This window comes from Streptopelia decaocto (genome assembly GCF_964273445.1).
Source record: "Streptopelia decaocto genome assembly, chromosome: 5".
NCBI classification, from domain to species: domain Eukaryota; kingdom Metazoa; phylum Chordata; class Aves; order Columbiformes; family Columbidae; genus Streptopelia; species Streptopelia decaocto.
Window position 1 is genome coordinate 30,921,470 of NC_138659.1, and position 21,990 is coordinate 30,943,459.

Below are 21,990 nucleotides of genomic sequence, written 5' to 3' on the forward strand. Positions count from 1 at the left end.
CTTAAAACTGCTATCAAAATGACTACTGTTTTCCTGGATTATTCTGTGTCTTGGATCACAGATCTTAATTTTCTGATTAATCACAAATTGTGCTTATTTGAGCAAGCAACTCTCATGTATTTCATCTTAACCATTAAGGTGTAAGTCAGTGACCAAAATCAGATGGAGATTCTTAGTATACTCTGCTACGTATTTGTGTTTAGTGATTAAGTTTTCATGGGACCACTTGTAAAATGCAGTTGCTACAGGGATGATAATCTTTCTGGTCATGCTTGTATGTAGCTTCCCATTTTTTTTTTTTTAATTGTTTGTATAACTTTTTGGGAAGTTATTTGCCACCAGTGGCATAATGCATATCTAATAAATCAGTAGCTTAATAAATCCATACTTAAGTTTGCTAGATTTTTTCACTTGGATTTTGTAAGGCATATATGAAATAAGAGAGCTTTTAACTGTCTTGTCATAAATGTGTTAAAAAAAAAAGTTTGGAAGTGTTTATAAATGAGCATGATATCTTGGCAACAGAAACTGAATTATGCACATGAGGAGCCTTTTGCTCATGAGGAAAAAATTGTTCTAAGACAAATACTTGTAACTATTTTTCTCCTGAATTCCGTATTATTATTCAATATGTCTTTTAACATTAACTTGTTCTAAGGTGGGGTTTTTTTAGTTCTTCAATACGAAAGGTAAAAACATGGCTTAAACCCTCATACTATAGCTGTATTGCTAATGCCTATACCTATTTAAATAATAGAGTTTTAACTGTTGCGTGATTTCCATCTCTGTGGGACAGAATTAAATATTGCAGACGTTGACCAGTGCAAGCAGCAGTGAAAACCCAAACTATTAATAGCAAAAAGATAAGGAAATCTCTGAATAGTAGCAAGTGTTTCTTCAGTGTGATCACAGAATGGATAAAGAGGTATCTTCAGCTCATACAGGTGAGAGTAAGACATCTAAGTAACTTAGATTGTGTCAGGGCTTTGGGGCTTTTTATGTGGTATAAGCATGGCCACATGTTAGAGAAAACTCGATGCTTGCTGGCTTTTAATATTTTGGCATATAATTCTGTAAGCAAAAGGACATTTGTCACAGTATGAATTAGAATAGGTTTAAACAGAGCTGTCTGGGGGACTAAAAGCACTGCTGCTTCTTGATAATGTTGCCCAGATAATGCCAGATGATATGATAGCTGTGGAGTTGTGAACAGAACACCTAAAGCGGTCTGCTCCAAGAGGATATTTACCCCAAACTGATAATGCCTTAGTATTACCTCTTAAGATATCATTTTGTAGTAGTCTATGATTATAGTTTTCCTGTTTTATTGCTAGTATTGATCCTGAGTGTGTAGTTCACTGTTTGCCAGTTAATTCAGTTGTTAATAAACCAATAAAACACTTTGATTCCTATTAGATTATGATCATGCAAGTCGAACAGCTCTTCCCGCACCAAGCTGCACTGGTACGATTCTCAGTGGCAGGAGCCTTTAACTGCCTCCTAAGTCATAATTTCATTGGGTTTGCTGCTTTTACAACTCCAGAACCAACAACAGGCAGAAGTTCTCCAGATTTCCTTAATTCGTTAGGACTCCACTGGTTTCTGCAGCCCTTTTATTTTTCCCTATTGGGGAAGTAGAATAGCTAAGGCCTCCTAGGCCTTTGCAGGCCTCTCTTATTAGGGAAATCTCTGTGGCAGTGACCTAATGGCCTCAGAGAGTCAGCATGACCCAGTTACTGAAGGAGTAACTTATTTGTAAAAGGCAGTACTGCCTAGAGCTTCCTTATCTGAAGTAATCCATATGCTACCATTCCCTGTTGTAATTTCCTACACCCTGCTGTAGTTTTGGGAAAACTGAGTCCCATAACTCAAAGGTATATAGAAATTTACCTGCCTCGTTGCGCAGAATTTGCATCAGCAGAGTCTCATTTTGCTGCTCCGTGTTCTCTCCCATAGCTGCAATATTAAACTGCTTTTCGTTCTGACCTGATTGAAGTCACCTTCTAGTTATTCCGCAACATTAACACAATACAAATTGCAATATAGGTATGCCAGGCAGTGATATAGCTGCTTTCTAAACAGGGTCTGTTCAAATTCTTTGTTTGGGGACTATCTTTACTCTTAAGCAGGCCTATGTAACTGTGGTTTCACACTCTACTAATCAGTAAACCTGATGAGAATTAACAACACATCTCTTCTGCACAAAAGCCTCCCATAGAAATAACCTCTTCTTTGGCCTTACCTAGGGGGTAGTTGGAAGCAGTCTTCAGGTAACTTTCTTCTCCCTAAGAATTGTTACAAATATACAAAAATAGGTATTTTACACACCAATTTACTTGTAGAGTATATGAAACACATGAATCCTCAATGTGCTTAATTAGTTGAGCTTTCTATATTTACAACCAGGACTCTGTGCCACTTTGTTTTTTCCTGTGTGTTGTTCTTAAATGTAACAAAATCTAAACATTAGGTCATAGCAAGGTGTGTGGCTGCTTTTTTCAAGATTAACTTAAAATCATAGTGAATCTAGTATGAGATAATAGCTTGTTCCATCCTATGAAGATTTTAACTGCAGTTTCCTCTATAAGGAAAAAATCACTTAGATTTTTTTTTTCTTCTTTTAGAACTCTGAAGACACGAAATCTTATAACCGGACTGTGAAAGGCGATACAGAGTTTCAGAGGTAAAATACTGAAGAAAAAAAGTTTGTGATTGTGTTAAATTAAATTTAAGAAATTTGTTTGACTTGTTACCAAATAAAATACTTTAACTGATGAAGTGTTGGCGTTGCATTAATGAGTGGATGCTGTCTAAGCCAAGCAGTTTGAGATAGTTGAGAAGACAGGGTCCGGAAAAATACTCTCTAATAAGATGAAACTAGACTGACAGTGAATGCAGAAAAAGCTTTTCTCAGTTTTGTAAGTTAAAATAGCTGTGCAACTGGTAAAAATGTAAATACTAAAACCACTGTATCAAACTGTTTTAAAGGATGGATGTTGCTGCAAGTTCATATTTAAGAACATAGCAAACTAGTACTCATAGTTAGCTGTAGCTGCCTAAATCAAGTGCAGGCTTTTTTTTGTGGTTATTTTTTGGGGTTTTTGTTGGTTTGTTGTTGTTGTTTTTCTATTACATTAACTGAAGTAGATTACATTACTTTTTTTGGTAATATTTCTATAGGTTCAAAATAGAGAAAGACGTGCAAGAGAAGAAGCGAGACCAAAGTTCTAATATTTCTCACAGTACTGATGGAAGATCCCAAAGAAAATCTCCAAACAGAAGCAAAACCACAGACAATTCTTTCATCCAAACTGAAAAGCAAAAGAAAATAGTGATACAATTTAAAGCCAAAGAAATTAAACATGGAAAAAGTACACACACTCCTGATGTAGTGACTTCTAGTAGGGAAGGTCATAACAAAAGTCGTTTTGATGAAACAGAAGGAAAAAGACTCTGGCATAGCTTTGCACTTCAGAGGGCGAAGGCGATGAAGAAAAAGACAGAGAAAGCCGAACTCTGCAAACTAAAGTTAAAAGCAGAACAAACGATGTTGGAAAAATTTAAGTTGTCTGCGTGTGATTCACATGTACCACATAAAAAGGCAGATGGATCAAAAAAACGGAGTGAAGATGTCAGAATTCCCAAAAAGCCATATGACACCTCTACAAGGACTGTGGATGACCATAGGTCTTCCACTAAGAAGTCAAATATGTTATCTAGAACTTGGGAAGAAGAGTATGAAGAAGAACGTAAGGAGTTTTCTATGAAAAAACGGCATGTGAGTAAACGCACACCGTCACGTGCTTCAACTGAAACACTGGAACGATGGGACTTCAGTAAACGGAAAAAACAGGATGATGGTTCTGGTAAAGCTGCTGCTGCTTCAGGAACTGAAGAAGGGGACTTTGAAGCCACAGCGTCATGTTTTAAACAGGTAATGAGAACTCTTTGCATTGTGCTAGTAGATCTTTCAGGCTACTTTCTGAATGGCAGGCAGTTTTTGTGTGAGCAGACTGTCTTCTTACAAAGTTATAACACGATTTCTTAGTTAGCCTGATAGATTTTCCTTGAACGCAGTGTAAACCATGTTAAAGTGTTTCTCTGCCAAATCGTTAAACAAACTAGAAGAATAAAGGCCTTGCGTGTTAGTACTGTGTCTGCACAAATGCTTTCATAGTATTACTTTGCTGCTGGGGGTGCGCAATACTTCAATTTAGGTATAAATCAACAGAAATTTTTTTGAACTCATATTGTCATATCATTTTCTGAATGAATAACCGGAACCAATGAAAATAGCGCCTGCCAAACAGGTGCTTATTGCTGACAAAGTGGTGCCAGGAGAACTTGCAGATGTTGAAGTAAGTTTCTACATTTCCTGCAGAACTTCATGTTTGGCTGTGATGGGTTTGTTTCCAAGTTCTGGCTTGTGTTTGGCTCTGCATCTCAACTTTTTCTGGAGTCTGGTTCCATCTTCTTTACATTCTTCCATCAGATATTTATAAATATTGATAAGATTCCCCCTTCTTCAGGCCAAACTATCCCAGCTCTTTCAGCCTTTTGTATGACAAACTCGCAACTCCTTTAATCATCTTAGTGACCATTTGCTCAGCTCACTCCATTAACTTCACATATATCTTGTACTGGGAAGCCCAAAGCAAGAATCACATAATGACAAACCCACAAGAGACTGGAATAATAGGCTCACTGTGTAAGCCACTATGTTTGTTTTAAATGAAAGCCATCCTTCTAAGCCCTTTTGAAATGATACTGTAGATATTTTTTTTATATTCATGATGAATTATGTTTGGTACCTATTCATTTTACTTGCGAACATTCAGTGTTCTCTAAAAGACTGATAACTGTCCTGCTTCCATTCCTATTTGTTTCTAGACTTTTGAGGTCCCGTGCACATCTGACTCCTACCAAGACAATGAGGACATGAAGTCTACCCAAAAGGTTAGTGATGTACTTGTTTAACACTGAAGAGCTATATTCCAAAACTCTTGACATGGGGTCACTTGTTCCTCAGTCTTTCGTGATATTTTGTGGTATTGGGATGATTTTTAAAATTCTTCCTACAGAACTTTGAAGTCTTTCCAGCCCTTCAAGGCAGTCAGAATCCAGAAGCAGACCAAGAGGTTAGTCATGCACTTCCAAGTTGTATTAAAAATTCATGGCACTGAGTTTGCGTCGCTGGACAATTGTCACTTTTCCTAGTATTTTGCCTTGTTGGCTTATGATCTACACTTCTAAAAATGTGGAGCATTTATTTTTCAAATACTGAACAAACTTGCTAAAGTGTCACTAATCAGGATCTTTCTGAGACGGAAATATTGTGTTTCTGTTACCTGCCTCAATGTAGGAGCCTTCATAGCTGCCTACATCCTCTAGATATCTCATTTTCCACCCTCTAACTTGTAAGTTGGAAAAGAGACTTTTTTTTTTTTTAAAGAAAAACCTGTCAGGAAACTGACAGTCCACATAGCAAAAAACAGAACAAGGTTTTTGGGTACCAGGTAGAAAGGACATAAAACAAATCTTCCTTCTAGGCTGTATTTTGGACAACTTTTCTGGACTTCTTATAGTGGAGGGTGTGCAGAAGGTTCTTACAGCTTTACATTTTCTGCACCAACTTAAAAAGTTTCTTGTTTCATTTTTAGTTTGTTTTAACACAACAGCATTAATATAAAAGTATATTTTTTGGGAATAATTCATAACGGATTGCTTACAATTGATATAATGCATTTTTTTTTCGTCGTAGATGCAGATAGCTGAAGATTTGCATGTTGCTCGTGTTCAAAAGAGGATGGCGCTGCCTGTCGTACAGACTTGTGGAGAGCTTACCAGTATGGAGATAGATCTTCCAGAGCAGGATTTAAATACTTCTGCTGGTATGTCAGGATTTGATGTTCTTTGGTATCTACACACACCTTGTTATTACAGTTGATTAATGCTCTGAGTAGAGAGTACACAACTGATTTTTTCACAACTGTTTTTTTGTTGTGATTTTTTTTCTCCCCCAGAGGCTTCTACTTCGGGCCTGAACATATTAGTGGTGATTGACACAAATATAATGATTAGTCACCTTGAGTTTGTCAGATCCCTGAAATCTGAGGACATACCAGGTACGTGAATATGTGATGATCAATAAGACATTTTAAGAAAAAAACAGATGTTGTAAAAACTCCAGGCTACTTGAAGAAAAACAAACTTGGGCTTAAAAAGGCAGCAGGTTTCATATCGAGGCTGCTTCTGTGAACGCAAACAGCCTGCCTCTTATACCTATGTACCTATAGAGCATCATGGTCGACATTCCAGGAATGTGTATGAGTTCTTAGAGGTAAATAAATCTTACATACTCTAAGAACCTACTTTTAAGCATTTAATTTGATACTAGTGGCAATGGTGTTTTCTACTCTTTTTGGCATTTTTTTTCCTAGAAATCTAAAAACACTTAAAATCTGATAAGCAGTCACTCAGTGCATTATTTATGTCTTGGTAAAAGTCACAGAATTCATGAGATGTGTGAGCAATTTATCAGGAATTCCACTTGCAAACCCTGGCTTTGATGTTTGGCTTTGATGTTTGTTGTGCGGCTTTTAGTGATTTCATGTTAGCAGGATTAGGATCATGCATGTCAGTTGTTGGTAGACATTTGGAATCTATTGGAGTATTTAGGGTCCTTTGATTCTTTCAGCTAGTGAGACCACTTATTCTGGCCACCTAGAAAATAACTTTAATAAGGGCCTGAGCAATTTTCAAGAGTGTGCCAGACTGTATCTCTCTTTCCCATGTTAGGAACTGTGCTGCATTGTGTAATACTGGGAGCTGCAGTCTCAAATGCCTTTTTTAGAATATTGCAGCTGTCAATTTCTGGTCCTACACTAGGCCTGTTATGCAAAAGGTTCAGAAGATTGCTCATTCTGCATCTGTTTATCACAAAATAGGTGGACATAATGTATTTTTTCCAAAATTGACTGTACAGAACAGTCATTAAGTTTCTGATTTGCTGTGTATATCATATATAATAGTTTTAAAGTTCAAACCATACCTACATCCAAATAAAACCATAGTTCAATGTTCATGCTTCCTGTTCCTTGCTTAGGAACTCTGGTTGGCAATCAGCACCACTCATCACCCCTTTTCTTTGACAATTGGTTTTGTACAGTGACCGTTGTGGTCATTCAGGCATTTTCAGCCTGTTCTTTCAGCTGCTGTTACCGTTTGCTTTAACATCTTACACTCAGTGTGCGACACGACATTAATTGCTGCAAATATATTTTACGACACTGCTACACACTGCTGTCTGAGTATTCAATTGATTAAAATTGTTTATTCCTTTTATTTGTCTAATTTTGGCGCTTTTACATATAACCAGTGTAGTGCCAGTTTAAGATTAGATTAGAAACAGGGAACTTGGCCTTTTTCAGTTGTTTATTTTTTAATATCAGATACTCTTGAGCACGGAATATGAAAACTACTGGCAAAAAAGATACATGGAAGCTTATGTAATTATGATATTGACTTTAAAGTTAAATGTAATAATTTGCATGACTTTTAATTCTTTTTCTTCCTTGCAGGGGTTAACAGACTTGCGTTAATAATTCCCTGGGTGGTTCTACAAGAGTTGGACAACTTGAAGAAGGGGAAAATGTTGCAGCATGTGCGGGACAAAGCTATCCCTGCAGTCCAGTTCATCTACATGTGTCTCAAAAACCAAGATGCAAAATTATGGGGGCAATCCATGCAGCTCGCTTCTCAAAAAATATGTAATACATGTGCAATCAATTTGCTTTGGGTACTTAATCTTTGCAGTACACTTAGTGTGAACATTTGCACTAAAGTTTGAGTTTAATACAGTCTTTACTCTGCAGTTTGCTAATTAAAATTAGCTAATAGCTTGCAGCAGCCTCCAGGCTTTAGTGTGCAAATACTTTATTCACATTAGTGCTTTGCTTGCTGTTTTGTCAATTGTTTCTCTGTGAGGGACTTAATGAAAATTTATCTAGTTACTACTTTTGCTTATGAGCTAAGGAGATGTTGTGTGCTTTTGCTTTTGACTTGGTCATCACAAAATCTGACATAGTGAAATTTGTGTGGCTCACTTGACGTTTTCTGGCAAAACCGTGGAGTAGTATCAAAGAATTCAAGGCTCACATTTGTGCTTAGGTTACAATTTGTGTCCTTGCTTGGGGAGTGTTAAACTGAAAAACAGTACCATGACTACACTGAAGTATTTCTTACATTGAGTTCTTTCTGAAGATGTCAGTGCTCTCTTCACTCAATTTGCAGATGGCCTGAGTGACGAGAACAATGATGATCGCGTTTTACAGTGTTGTCTGCAGTATCAGAACCTCTTTCCTCAAGCTGTCGTCGTACTCTGCACGTGAGTTCCTGCATGGTTTTGGGTCTCTTATGAGGCTTCAGATTGTCTCATGCCAAATACACTGTTTTCCAATTGGATCGTCAAATGAAACTTACTGTTTCTGAAGTAAGCTTTTTGAAGAGCAATCACCCTCTTAAAAGCTAGAGCGGAAGGATATAATAAAACACAAAGATTGTGGACTTAAATCACCTTCATGTATGTCAAGGGTTTTGATTGCAGGGTGACAATAAAACTGTGGCAGATGTATTGTTAACCCCTTCTCCTCCCCCTTTTTCCTTCAGCCCCTCCCTCTCCCCCCTTCCCACTAAGGACAGGTGATTGGGAGGGAAAGGACAAGGGGAACAGAGTTGGAAAAATTAAAAATGTTTTACTAATGCTACTAATAAGAATAGAGAAAATAATACAAAATATACAAAACCAATCTTGAAAGTCTCAGCAACTGCAGAGCCGGCACCCGAAGTCCTGGACTGGACTCTGCAGCCAACCGGAGCTGGATTCAGTCTGTCACTGGCCTCAGTTCGCAGGGACGACTCTCAAGGTCCTCTCCTAATGTCGGCCATAAGCAAAAGGGACGAGATCCTTGTGATCTCCCACTTTGATATGAAGTATTCATGTGAATGGAATGTTATACACAATTGGTCAGTTTCTTGGGCACCTGTTTCTTGTTGCCCCTCTCGAGCATCCATTTGTTATCATAACTTCACATTCCATTGCTATATTTACCAAAACATGGATCTGGTTCTCCAGGAACATGCAGCTAATATGAAGCTTTAGCTGACAGGCAAATTCACTGAAAGAGAAACTTGTTTTTAACAAAACCAGGACAATGTATTTGAGGCCTGAAGTAGAATTAAATTTACTCAATATTCAATTTTAAAACTTTTCAAAGCACAGCATTCTCAGATGTTGTTCTGATTTCTGATAAAAATATTACTGGAGTTACAAAATAGAAAAGTGGTATTAATTATTGAGGTTCAGTTAGATGCTTTGTATCTGCTCACCTGATTGAGAACAGTGATAAACATTGTCAGAAATTGATCTTAAAAAGAGCAAAGATAAACTTGCTTCTGGTTTGGGAAGGGTGATGGGCGATGCTCTTGTTCTGTGAGGATAACAGCTGAGTTTTATGTATTGATTCTGGATTTGACACAAGTCACACGAAGCTGGTTTTTAAAGGGCCGATATTCCTCGACAGGGACTGCGAACAGCTTTGGTCTTCGCTGAAACCCGTGTAGGTGCAAGAAGCGTGGTGTTAAGAGCCCAGATACCGTTGTTTTGTGTAAGGTGGTGTGTGTGGGTTGGGTTGCTGTGAAAATACTATTTTGGTCACGCTGTTGGTAGGACTACTAATAGTGATTTGGGGCTTCTCTGAGGAAAGAACAGGAAGTGACCTCAGAAGTGCTTTTCATCCAAAAATCCCTTTATCCTTTATCATTGTAAGCAATGGAAAATTTTGAGAAAGTACTAGGTCCAACTTTATACTGCATCCTTCTAGTAGTTCTTCTAGAGCAATGTATAACTCGACAATTATTTGGCCAGTAAAACACTAAAAACAGGTAATGAAAACAAGGATTAATTGTACAGTCGGATCAGATATTACTGTCTTAGATCATTGCCTTGTTTGTGTTCCAAGGTCATAGCAGCTAGGTTTCATTGCTGTAGTATTTATATCCATTTTTTCTTAAAGCAAAACTGGAACCTGAAGCATTTTTCAGTATGTTTCTATTTGTTTCAGAATAGCTGCTTTAGTTAATTTTGTGCTTCATTTTTTTGAACTGTTTCTAATTTCTTGAGAAAGAAAGCTTCGTATATAATGAAGCTCACAAGATAAGCTTACTGAAGACAAGGTTTTCCTTGCGTTGGTTTTATTACTTGCTATGCAATAATGTCGGTTTTATGTCAACAATGAATTCTCTTCTCCTAGGGATGATAAAAATTTATGTAATAAAGCCATTGTGAGTGAGGTCAAGGCATTCTGCAAAGCTGACTTGGTTACTGCTCTGCGCAATCTGAACGTGAACAGGCACCAGAACTGTGCTGAGCTGCAACCGGCAAAGTGTGGTACGTTTGTTTAATGTGCACGGATACTTGGTGGCTTTTGAGACACGTAACAACTGAGGAGTGGGAGTATGGTTTCTACATAGTTTCTACTCTAACTTCATTTTTCAGATACTTTTAATCCTTAGGAATGGGGGGGGGGGGGGCAGATTTTTTGTTTTCAAAGATCGATGGCTTTCTGACAGTTTGAGACCCTTATTAAAACATCTGTCTTTTAGAGTTCTAGGAAATTAAAATATGACTATTTTTTTTTATAGAAGAACCACAACATGAGCATTCTATGTTTATAATAATCTAACTTCTTATGACTGAAACTATTTTTTTCCAGATGATTTAGTTTGGGTCCTGTTTTTAGCAGTTGTAATATTCAGTGTGCTGCGATCGCACCCATACATACTATGCTAATACTTTTCCTTGCATCCCAAAGAGTAGAACTTGATCCTTGGGTTGCCTGTTCGTTTTTCCAAAGCTATAAATATAGCTTACAGTATTAAGAAGTGATCTTCTTATATTTGCTGATAACCCCACTGGCTGTACATAATCTAAGTTATTTAAGGAAAAAAAGAAATGTGGAGTAAGATCACAAATGAATGATTAATTACTAATAATTAATAATACCCACAGTACAAGTGAGTATAACTAGAAATACTTGAAATGTAATTAAATGTAGCATAACATAAAGTGTGAGTGCCGTCTGTCTTTATTTATGGGAACAAGTTATTTGTGTGCTATCAACATAAATTAGATACAGAAACATTTGCACTAAGTACCTGTTGTTATCATTGGTTTGACAGATGCAGAATTGGAGAAAACAGAAAGAGGTGACGCTAGTCTTACTGCGCGATTCCCAAATATGCTTCCAGACCTTGAAAAGATCTTAGGAGAAGCTTTATCTTGTATTTTGGAGACTGAAATGAAAATCGCATTTGGAAACCTATGGATGGAGGTGATTTCTTTTGTCATCTTGCTTGATATTTCAAGTATTAAGAGGTTTAAGTGTCCTTGGTATTTTAATGGTATTAGTACCTGTGCTAAGCCAAACAGCTAACTCACCTAATTCTCTAATCTAACAGTTCAGAAACAGTTCAGAAACAGTTCAGTTCAGTGTTCAAATTGACTATTTCTTTTTATAACAAGATTATTCTATTTGACCAGTAATGACTGTGCAGTATTGGACTAGTGTTTTAATAAAAAGTTAACAGAAGTGCCGGCTGTTCAGTGTGAATTTTGGGAACTCTTTGTATTAGTTGCATTAATTTTCTATTTCGGCTTCTCTAGTATGGTTAAATCACTGCATTGTAAATATGTCCTTGCAGAAATGTTTCCATCACGTTTGATATAATATTGAGGCACTGTTGTTGCAGGCGCTTCTTCCCCTTCAGGGCAGCTGGTTTTAGATAGCATGTGGATAAAATTGTTCACAGCTCAGCTGGTTACAGTGCAGATATAGAATTACAAGGGTGTTAATGAGAAGCTCCAAACACTCACTCTTTCAGAAGTATTGTTAACAGAAAATAAATACTCGTGTACAAGGCACTTTCAAGTTATCTGTGCTTTGGTTTAAATTCCATTTCATAGCTGGTAGGGGCCAGTTAGAAGTTTGAATTTATTGCAGACAAGCTTCTGTGGCTTTAAAAAAATAAATCTGCACAAGATGACTGTTGTTCCACAAGACAATTTCAATTAGCTGATAAGCTTTGAGGCACTTCGAACTTCATTAATTTCTGTTAACATATTTTCAAGCTCTGGTTTCACTTGGTGGTAATAAATTTAAATTTTATTACAAAATGCATATGCTATTTCATGTATATGTCCTCACAGTTAGGAGAAATGTGTTTATTTTTACTTTAACAATACTAGAGAATCAATGGTGAATTTACTGTTGTTCTGGATTTGTGCACAAGTAACACATTAAATAACTTTAAGAGATAGCTCGAGAGTATTTGGTGTGTTTGAGAAAAAAGGGAACCAAAAATCACAAAAACATTGAAAGATTGTTATTGTACACTGAACAATTCTATGTGAGCATCTCTACTTAACCCATGATGCTGTTGAATCAAACGTTTTATTTATAGATGAACTTGTTAGATCTGTATATAACCTTATTTCTGAGGAATGATTGAAATTCTACTTCAGCAAGCATAAATCATAACATTTTTGAAGAACAGAGCAGTTGTGAAATGCGTTGGAATATGTCTATATATGTCTATATTTGAATGTATAGTGTATTATCTTTCAGATACTGTATCTGAAGCCACCATGGACACTAGCAAACTTGCTGAAGTGTTACAAAAAACACTGGATGGCTGTTTTTGGTTATGTTGTGCCAAGGAATTTACTTTCAACCGTTGAGTGCCTCTATAAACACCTTTGTACAGGTAAGAATCTCTGAGAACGTAAACTATAAACTTGTAAGAAACTACACTCTTCTGGTTTTAGTACTTAGAGAAGTAGATACTTTGAAAAGGCGCGTGCTCTGTGTGGTCAAATAGTGACATGTTCTCTTCTGCTTTTTTTGTTCACTTAAGGTTATCTAAGTGGAGCCTTGGTCAGTCTTATCTACTTTTGTATTGGTCCACAGTTTATTGCCCAGATGGGTGACAAAATCCCAACACTGGTTTTGTAGCCTTAAAACCAGAATTGAACTGAAATCAATGATATATGAATTACATTAAAAAAAAAAAAAAACAAATAAAGCTTGTGCCACGATCAAGTCTGTCCAGGCTCTGGTTCTGAGGGCTCTAAATATCACCTGAAAAAAATCACAAAAAATGATTTCTGAATTATTTTCTTTTTTAACTTCAGTATTATTCTGCCTTTTCTTTCCCCCCTATTTTTTAATACAAAGACAGTAAAAGCAAATGTCTGGTTGCTATCAGGCACGTAAGACTTTATTTCACACATCTCTACGCACCTGCAAAAATCAGGGGAAAAGCATTTAAATTAATATTAGATATATTCATGGTCACCAAAGTCTCAGAGTTGTTTTTAAAAAACAAATAATCTTTCTCCATCCTTTTCCGCTATGTTATGTGTGGCAAAATGATCTGCATTTGCCAAATAAATTACAGGGGAGTTAAGACAAATTAATGTAATAGAGGAAGGCAGGGAGGTTTGTTTGCAAAAAAAAAAAAAAAGCCAACAAAAAAATCCCCAGCCCTTTCATTTATTTAAAGATGTTTTTAAGAACTTGAGTTTAACAGATATCTCTCTTTTGGGCTATTGCTGTTCTACAGAATTATTTCAGATACGCCAGCTGATCCTCTTGCCAGATCCTGGGCTAAATTTGGAAGACTTGATTAAGTGAGAAGTCTTAACCTCACACATGTTTCTCTTGAGACTGTTTCATTTAATGCTTCTCAACCTTTTCCAAGGCTTTTTATGTGCTTCAATTATTCCATATATTTGTGTATTCAATTTGCCTCCTACAACTGATAACGCCTAACATTTTTTTTTTTCTATTTTCTGTATTAATTTCTAAATATCAGGTAAAACAGTTGACTCCTCAACAGCAGCTCTCTTGCTCCAGGAATCCAAAAAATTGTTCCATGCTTTCAGTTCAAGGTCAGACTATGACGGAGTTCTTCCCCAGGCTTACGCTGAAGTGAATAAGCTGCACCAAATGCTTACAGAGGTACAGGGAGCTTTAGTTTCTCCATGTTCATATCGCAAATCTCGCTTAGATTTCTCAATTATTCCCATAATTAAAAAAAAATATTGCAGGAGATGTTGTTGCTAAGGGTATTTTCAAAATGTAGCTTTTATTTTCATGTAGCAAATATCTGCCTTGATGTTGAAGTGTTCAAGTTTTCTGAAGTTGGGAACCAAACACATTCATTATTTGTTTGCTGAACTGTTTTATAAGGTGAGGTCAGGCTGTGAGCAAGATTTGTCAGAAGACATCATGGTCGTTTCAGAAAATGCTGCATGTGAAAAAATGGAAGCCGTGACACCCAACCTTCAAAATCGTGAAGAAGAAAAAAAGTTACATCCGAGCTTTCATGTGACTCAAGAAAACAGGCACCAGGAAATCTGGTCAGTCCTTGAAGGTGTGTGGAATACAATGAACTTGTACAGGTATGGAAAGCTAAAGAAATTCCAAACTTCTCCATAACCTTATGTAATTTCCAAATGCACTTTAGAAATGCCATTTTTTCCTCCTAGTTTAGAGAAGAAGCTGTTAGTAATTACTCAAAGTTGACAAAAAACCCACGCAACTTGTCACACAGAGAAGTTAGGAGCATGCAGATTGTTACATGGGTGCAGTCAGTGATCTCTTCAGTCTGCTTCTCTTTTTCTGGACAGTGGCTGAAATAAGTTGTCTTAGAGAACTATGTTGAAAACTGTAAGAGCCACAGATCTCATCTTTATCTATAAAAAAGAGGCACTCAAGTTTTAAGTTTTTTTGTGGGTATTTTCATTCCAAATCCTGTGGAGCTATACTATGCAAAATTGTTTACTTTTTAATCAATTTGAAATACAAGTTTTCTTGTTATGCAAACTCCTTCACTCTGTAAAATCCACATGTAGAATCTAGTGATGAATTTCCTTTCTCATATCATCTCAAAATTGTATGAAATTAAACCTCCCTCTGTCTGGTTGTTTTACCATTGTTTTTATTTTGATTAGTTTTGAAAAGTCTGCTGGAAGATGACTGAGATGCCATACTTTTGGATGCTATCACAGAATCTGAATAGATACTGTGTTTCCTTTTTGTAGTCTTGGCCTGAAATCTTTTGAAAAAAGAGACTCTGAGTTATGTCAAGCAGAAAGGAACTCTATTTTTGGTGATCTGTTAAGGACTTAATAAACGGTAATAAAGGGCCTAATAAACAGTAATAACAACTCTGCCAATATGACTTCTGCACAGGCATTTGAATGTACTATAGAGCTGCACCAGCAACTTCTGGTTTGCACCAGTGCAAATTAATCTGAATTGAAGCTGTTTTCAAGTTGACTTGGTGTGGTGTTCAAGTCAGCTGAGGATCTGAACCAGAGAACAATCTTAAGTTTTCTTGCTGGGATTGTGAAGATTTCATAGAGACATTGAGGAGATGCTCTTTCAAATGTAGCATTTTATAATGAAAATCCAGCTGGACTGTTGGTTCTCACTACCTGCCAAGGCCCATGCTGTGAAAAGAAGATACAATCTTGGAATCAAAGCTCACTTCACATTCTTTTTGTTCATGTCAAGAAAATCCTACTAGGGCTAATTCTTCATGGGTGCACTGCAGTGCATGGTCCAAGCGCAACCATTGCAGGGAAAATGTCGAGCTCCTTCCAGTAAATCTGGAAAATGAAGCTGCTTGGAAAATTGCTGGAAAGCACTATATTATAACTAACATATGATAAAAACTAATGCTTTGTTTCTTTAAGCTAAGAATGCTCTTCTAAGAGAGGCTTACTCAGGCCGTGCATGAAGAGACTCTGTCATTCTCAAGATTAATGATAAATACTGTTAAAGAATACAGTCACCGAGGAAAATTTTAAACATAAGTATAATTGTAGGGGATGCTCTTTCTGATGTTTATTCTAAGACTATTTTGAATAACATGGTTTTAGTACAGATTTACATTTGACCTTGTGTTGTTGTGGTATGTTGGTTTTTGTTTAATAGTCGAAGTATAATGTGTACAGTAGGTAATGGGTTTCTGTGAATTTTGAGGATTTTTATTGATTGCTTTTCAATGTCTCTTTTTCTTTTGAATATCAGTATTGAAATTTTCCAGAAGTTGGACCCGAACGCAATAACTGTGACTGCAAAGTCTTCGTTTGAAGAAGCTTTTTTAGGTCTGCAGAAACTCTTGGCAGCTGTGAATGATATCCGTGAAGGAATTAGTAGGTAAGCATTTAAGATAGTGATAGTAACAGTCACATGAAGTCATAAAACCCACTGAAATCTCTTGATGCCAAACTGCAATTTATTATGTGTTGCTTAGTTACATGATTTTTAGTAAAAATCTTGGTATTGAGGCTACCTAGAACCATTTCTGGTAGGAAGAGCATTAGAAATGCTTGCAGACACACATATCTCTCGCAGTGGGTTTTCTCTTTTATGTCTTGGGACTCTAAGTGTCACTGCAGTGATGACATGATGAGCTAATACCTTAGCTCCGATGGCAAGAGCTTTGAATAATTCAGAACGTTTGTTTTTTCAAATGCGAGGCCCACGAGAACTGGGACAAATTTCTGATTTAGTGAAGGACATAAAGTTTTGGGACTTCACTGTTACTGATTCTAGAGTGTTCTTTATGAGTCAAAACCTATATTGAAGCAGTAACAGTGTCAATAAATCAGCTGGACTCATGAGTTTAGGAAAGATAATGTTCCTTCTGTGTTCCTTCTTTTTTTAAAGAGTACAGAATAATAAAAATTATTCTTTGGAAAGAATAAGATATCTCCTGTGTAGTGTTAGCTTAGTCCTTTTTTTTTTATAGCAATGAAGTTTATTCACTGACAGCAACAGCCAGAGGAAGAATACTTTAAATGGTCATGATTGTGGCATTCCTCAGTTTCCCATTTGCTTTAACGAGTGTTTTTAGGAACATGTTTGTAATTGTGGTTAAAGTGCCAGTAAGCGTCGTGAGCATCCTCAAGCGTGACAGGCTGTGATTCCAAGTGGCCAGAATAATTTGATTTGGGAAAACACAGCACTTCGCACCCTTCTTTTCACAGAATTCCAGAATGTCAGGGGTTGGAAGGGACCTGGAAAACTCATCCAGTGCAATCCCCCCATGGAGCAGGAACAGCCAGATGAGGTTACACAGGAAGGTGTCCAGGCGGGTTGGAATGTCTGCAGAGAAGGAGACTCCACAACCTCCCTGGGCAGCCTGGGCCAGGCTCTGCCACCCTCACTGGAAAGAAGTTTCTTCTCATATTGAAGTGGAACCTTTTGTGTTCCAGTTTGTACCCATTGCCCCTTGTCCTGTCACTGGTTGTCACCGAGAAGAGCCTGGCTCCATCCTCCTGACACTCCCCCTTTCCATATTGATCCTCATGAATGAGTCCCCCCTCAGTGTCCTCTTGTCCAGCTCCAGAGCCCCAGCTCCCTCAGCCTTTCCTCACACGGGAGATGCTCCACTCCCTTCAGCATCTTGGTGGCTGCGCTGGACTCTCTGCAGCAGTTCCCTGTCCTGCTGGAACTGAGGGGCCACAACTGGACACAAGATTCCAGGTGTGGTCTCCCCAGGGCAGAGCAGAGGGGCAGGAGAACCTCTCTGACCTACTGACCACCCCCTTCTAACCCACCCCAGGTACCATTGGCTTCCTGGCCACAAGGGCCCAGTGCTGGCTCATGGTCATCCTGCTGTCCCCAGGACCCCCAGGTCCCTTTCCCCTATGCTGTTCTCTAATAGGTCATTCCCCAACTTATACTGGAACCTGGGGTTGTTCCTGCCCAGATTCAAGACTCTACACTTGCCCTTGTTATATTGCATTAAATTTTTCTCTGCCCAGCTCTCCAGCCTGTCCAGGTCTCTGGATGGCAGCACAGCTTCCAGTGTCACCCACTCCTCCCAGCTTGGTGTCACCAGCAAACTTGCTGATAGTCACTCTATTCCCTTTTGCATAGTAACAATGCAGATAGGTTAGAAAACTGTGAAATAGATGCATCCCTGTACATTAACAGTCTATTTTTTAGGTAAGTGTTGAGTTAAATTCCATTTCTGCCACAGGCTTTTACAGCTTTGTTAGAGATCATCTAATAACCATATGCTTTTTTTCTGAGAAGTGGGGTTTTTTTATCATTTTACCATAGTAGTGAGCTTTTAAACTTGCATTATCAGTCCTTATCGAGGTTCATTACAATCTCTTCTGATGGGTCACAGTCGTTATGCTACAGTTATCACAACGGTCCTGCCGAGTATGGTTGTGAAGTGTGAGGTCTGACCTGTCAAAGCACTTCAAAAATCTGTCACTTGGGACTTGAGCTCATTTTCACCTGTAACTGCTAGAGTATTTATTTTTACATATATATATATATATATAGTAATTACGGTAAAAACATGCAAACATTTGCTTCACTTGTTGCCACTCCCAAATAAGTTTTCATTGCCTATTTTTTTATCATGGTCAAAAGAATAATTCCTGAATTAAAGTGTTTCAGAAATACATCTATTCTGTAGGTCCCAAACAAGCTTCAAGGTACACTCATGTGAAGTGGTGTGTTCACATGAGCATGAAAGACCATCCTGCAACAGTAGTTATAGGCCTGATTTTTTTTCTGTCCAGCACACGAATAGTGGGACAAATCTATTCAAATAATTGTTGTCTTTCAAAGATAAATGGTCTAAATAGTATGAAAGCAGAAACAGAAAAATATGGGTAGAGATGTGAGCTAGAGCAGCTTGGTGGTAATTGATTAATTTTCATTGCTGATTGCTTTAGTATTCCCAATTGAGATTAGGCTTTAGTAGCGGCAATGTCAGGTTTTTCTCTGAAGAAATTGCTTTAATAAAACAGGTTACTGCTAAACTTGGTTCTTTTCATTGCGGTCCCAAAGTCCTTACAAAAAGTCCTGTGGTTGTCAGTTTATATATGTGGTGATGACATTTAATGGGAATATGGGTGATTCAAGGTGATTTGTGTTGCAGAGGTGTTTGGTAACACTTTGTGTGGCTGTAACAACAGACATTTTAAAAATGTCTTTCAGTGAAGGCTGTTTACCTACTGTATTTCCCCTTATGGGAGAGCTCTGTAAAAATACAAAGGTCTAACAATATATCAGAAAAATCTGTTTTATAAAAGATGTACTTTCTTAATTAGAGCCATGAAAATATCTGAAGCAAAGGTAAACGGGATTCTGTCATTTGATTTTGTTTGAAAAGAAGAGGCTGTTTTCTGTTCCACGTGCTTACCGTGACACTCAATAACATTTATGAAATGGCTTTAAAAATTCCTTTCATACCTCAAAATTTTCTACCGCTGAACTTTATTTATGCAACCGGGATGGTGCTCGGAGAGGAGTAATTTCCTTGCAGGGTTGTTTCCCAATGCCTGCCCTGAGTTTGTCATGCAGTAGGAGGCATCATGGAGCAATGAATTCAGAGAGACCAGCGTGTCACCATCTGTTTCAGTCTTGAGTGTAGGTATTGAAGTTACTTTCAGGCTTCTGAGTAGGTTTTCTAGAGGGTCAGTATTTATGCGTCATTGTATGTTTACCTATATTACCGTGTATTAAAACAAAAAGTCTCTGAAGTTTTCAAAAGCAAGAGAGAGGCTCGTTTTGCCCAGGTCGCTCAGCCTTTTGAAACCTGAACTCAGAGTATATTAATTTTTCTTGATTTTTTGGAAACAATTCCTTTCAGTGGCTTAGACTTAATTCAATGGTGTGATGGCAGAGAAGGCACCTGGAGAAAAAGTAGCAAAAAATCCTAGCTTGAATATTTGGAGGTAATACGGCTTTTAGTGATAAAATACAAGTGTTCTCTATGTTCCTTCTGTTCCTTGCTGTCCAGAACAAAGAACAGAGCAACTGTCGTGTGGAAGTTCTGAAGTTTTACAAATAAGTTACGCTAAAAGTTCCATTGCATTAAAAGTTCCGATTTTCAGATTGTTCAAGACAATTAGAAGAACGCAATTACACTTCTTGTGATGAATATGTGTAGTGATACGCTTCCTCATAACAATGAAAATACTACAGTGCTGGCACTGCTACAGCTGCTCAGACTTGATGAGCAGAACATGGTTATGACAAATACAGATATTAAAACAGGGAGGGGAAAAAAGAGCTATTCCATGGGTATAATATATGTTGATGTATATCACATTGACTAGGCATGAACAAATATATATATTTCAAGTCAAACTTTAAAACCATGGCATGTTTTTAAATACTTTTGGATTGAATAACATTTCTGACTGGTTTTAGTGGCAGTTTGTATTTATGTCGTATTATTTGGGCTGGGTACTATTTGGAACTAGTTAATTAGGGGCCCTAATTTAAGATCTCTTAAATAAAATCTTTAAAATAATTAGCTTTCAAATAATTTCTTGGTTTCTTAGTAGCTCTTTGAGGCAAGAGAACTATTTCTACAAGTCAAGGTTGTGCGAAATCTCTCATCGCTTGTCGAAATTCTTCCACCGATTCTGCTGGAAGATGTTTGGGTCCATCTTTGAGAGAGGTTTCAGTACTTAGCACAGATAGTTAACTCTAAGAAGTGCAGAATGCCTTGCAGGGTATCGCCGGGGGGGCTATAGATAATTGAGATACATTTGACTCTGTACTTTGGTTACATCATAACTTCTCTCTGCTTTCTGTATGTTTCTCTTTTAACCCATTGAAATTCTGATTATAGGGTTCTTATGCACCCTCAGGGAATTTTACCTGGCCTCATGTTTCCTACCCAAGTTACTTTTAGATAAGAAATCCTAGTTAACAGAAAAGAAAAAGTTTCATCTTTGAGTTGACATAATTATTTCTAGTTTAATTTTTTTTTTCATCTGTTCTCTGGGAAATATTTTGTTGTTCATCTGCCAACTTCAAAATCACTCACAATTTACAGCATATATTCTTAGATATAATCCTTAGATATTTATACTAATATCATATTGGCTGTAAAAATATTTATCTCTTATTTATCTCTTACTGCAGTAAGTGGCCTGAATTCTACTTATATTACCTAAACGGCATTTCTGTCCAATTTGCAATGATGAAGTGTTTGGAAAGCACTGATTTAGATGAGGACTCTGTAAACATTTGTAAATTAAAAGTATAACATTAAAGATCTTCTCAGTAGTGCAACAAAGCGTTTGTGTATTGGAACTGATGACTGAATTGAATGTTTTTGGATTAACTTAGTGGAGTGTTTTGACCACACGCAGTCAGATTGGCACCATTTTCTCCTAGTTGTACCATTTCCTGCATGGATTCTTTGCCATCTCCTGTTACATTGGAATTTACCTACAGCTTTTTCTGCTGCCGGCGCCCACGTGTGTCCTTTACCCTTCTGCCTAATTTAATGAGAACTGTACGGAATTAAGTTTCAAGACCTCTGCCTCTCTTAAATACCGCTGAAACTGGCCACTGCTTAAAAAGGCGCAGGGCGGAGAAGTTGCTGTGGCAGCTGTTTAAGCCTCGTTGCCTTTAGAGCAGTCTAGAAAACAGAAAAATGGGAATAAAGGAGTTAATGTTGTAAAAGCCTTTCTGACCTTGCAAAGCTGGAGAACAGGCATCTGGACAAAGCGGGCCTAGGATTTGGCATCCGAACTGCTTCCGCAATGGAACCTAGCATGAACTTGAATTGATTTTGGGAATAATCCCCTTGATTTCTCAATAGGTTGGTGTCGAACAAAACTCTGCCGTGTGTAGATCATTGTAACAGCAGTTTGAGCCCCTTATTGCAGTGCTGTGTAATGAGCGGTGGTTAATAAGCCACTTAGAAGCTTTGTTTTTCCATTTGTCATCTATTTTATTTCCCCGATCTTCTGGCAATGAGGTTAAATGGGGCTTTTAATGGGTCGCGTTGACTTTTTTGCAGTTCAGTCATACGCCTTTTTGATGAACCGCACGGATTTATTGAATTAACGCTGTATGACAGTCTTATCGG

At 37.5% G+C, this 21,990-nt stretch overlaps 1 protein-coding gene across 3 annotated transcripts in view; it reads left to right on the top strand.

The window, feature by feature from the left end:
* Window positions 1-21,990, top strand: part of SWT1 (SWT1 RNA endoribonuclease homolog) — a 31,523-nt gene that overhangs the window by 1,157 nt on the left and 8,376 nt on the right. For all 3 annotated transcript variants that reach the window (XM_082052613.1, XM_082052615.1, XM_082052614.1), the window contains exons 3-16: window positions 2,625-2,683; window positions 3,181-3,934; window positions 4,891-4,956; window positions 5,082-5,138; window positions 5,762-5,891; window positions 6,024-6,125; window positions 7,581-7,769; window positions 8,293-8,386; window positions 10,311-10,447; window positions 11,239-11,390; window positions 12,684-12,822; window positions 13,933-14,078; window positions 14,310-14,521; window positions 16,158-16,286. In XM_082052613.1, coding sequence (XP_081908739.1) covers window positions 2,625-2,683; window positions 3,181-3,934; window positions 4,891-4,956; window positions 5,082-5,138; window positions 5,762-5,891; window positions 6,024-6,125; window positions 7,581-7,769; window positions 8,293-8,386; window positions 10,311-10,447; window positions 11,239-11,390; window positions 12,684-12,822; window positions 13,933-14,078; window positions 14,310-14,521; window positions 16,158-16,286 — 2,366 coding nt within the window. The remainder of the gene's footprint in view (window positions 1-2,624; window positions 2,684-3,180; window positions 3,935-4,890; window positions 4,957-5,081; window positions 5,139-5,761; window positions 5,892-6,023; window positions 6,126-7,580; window positions 7,770-8,292; window positions 8,387-10,310; window positions 10,448-11,238; window positions 11,391-12,683; window positions 12,823-13,932; window positions 14,079-14,309; window positions 14,522-16,157; window positions 16,287-21,990) is intronic.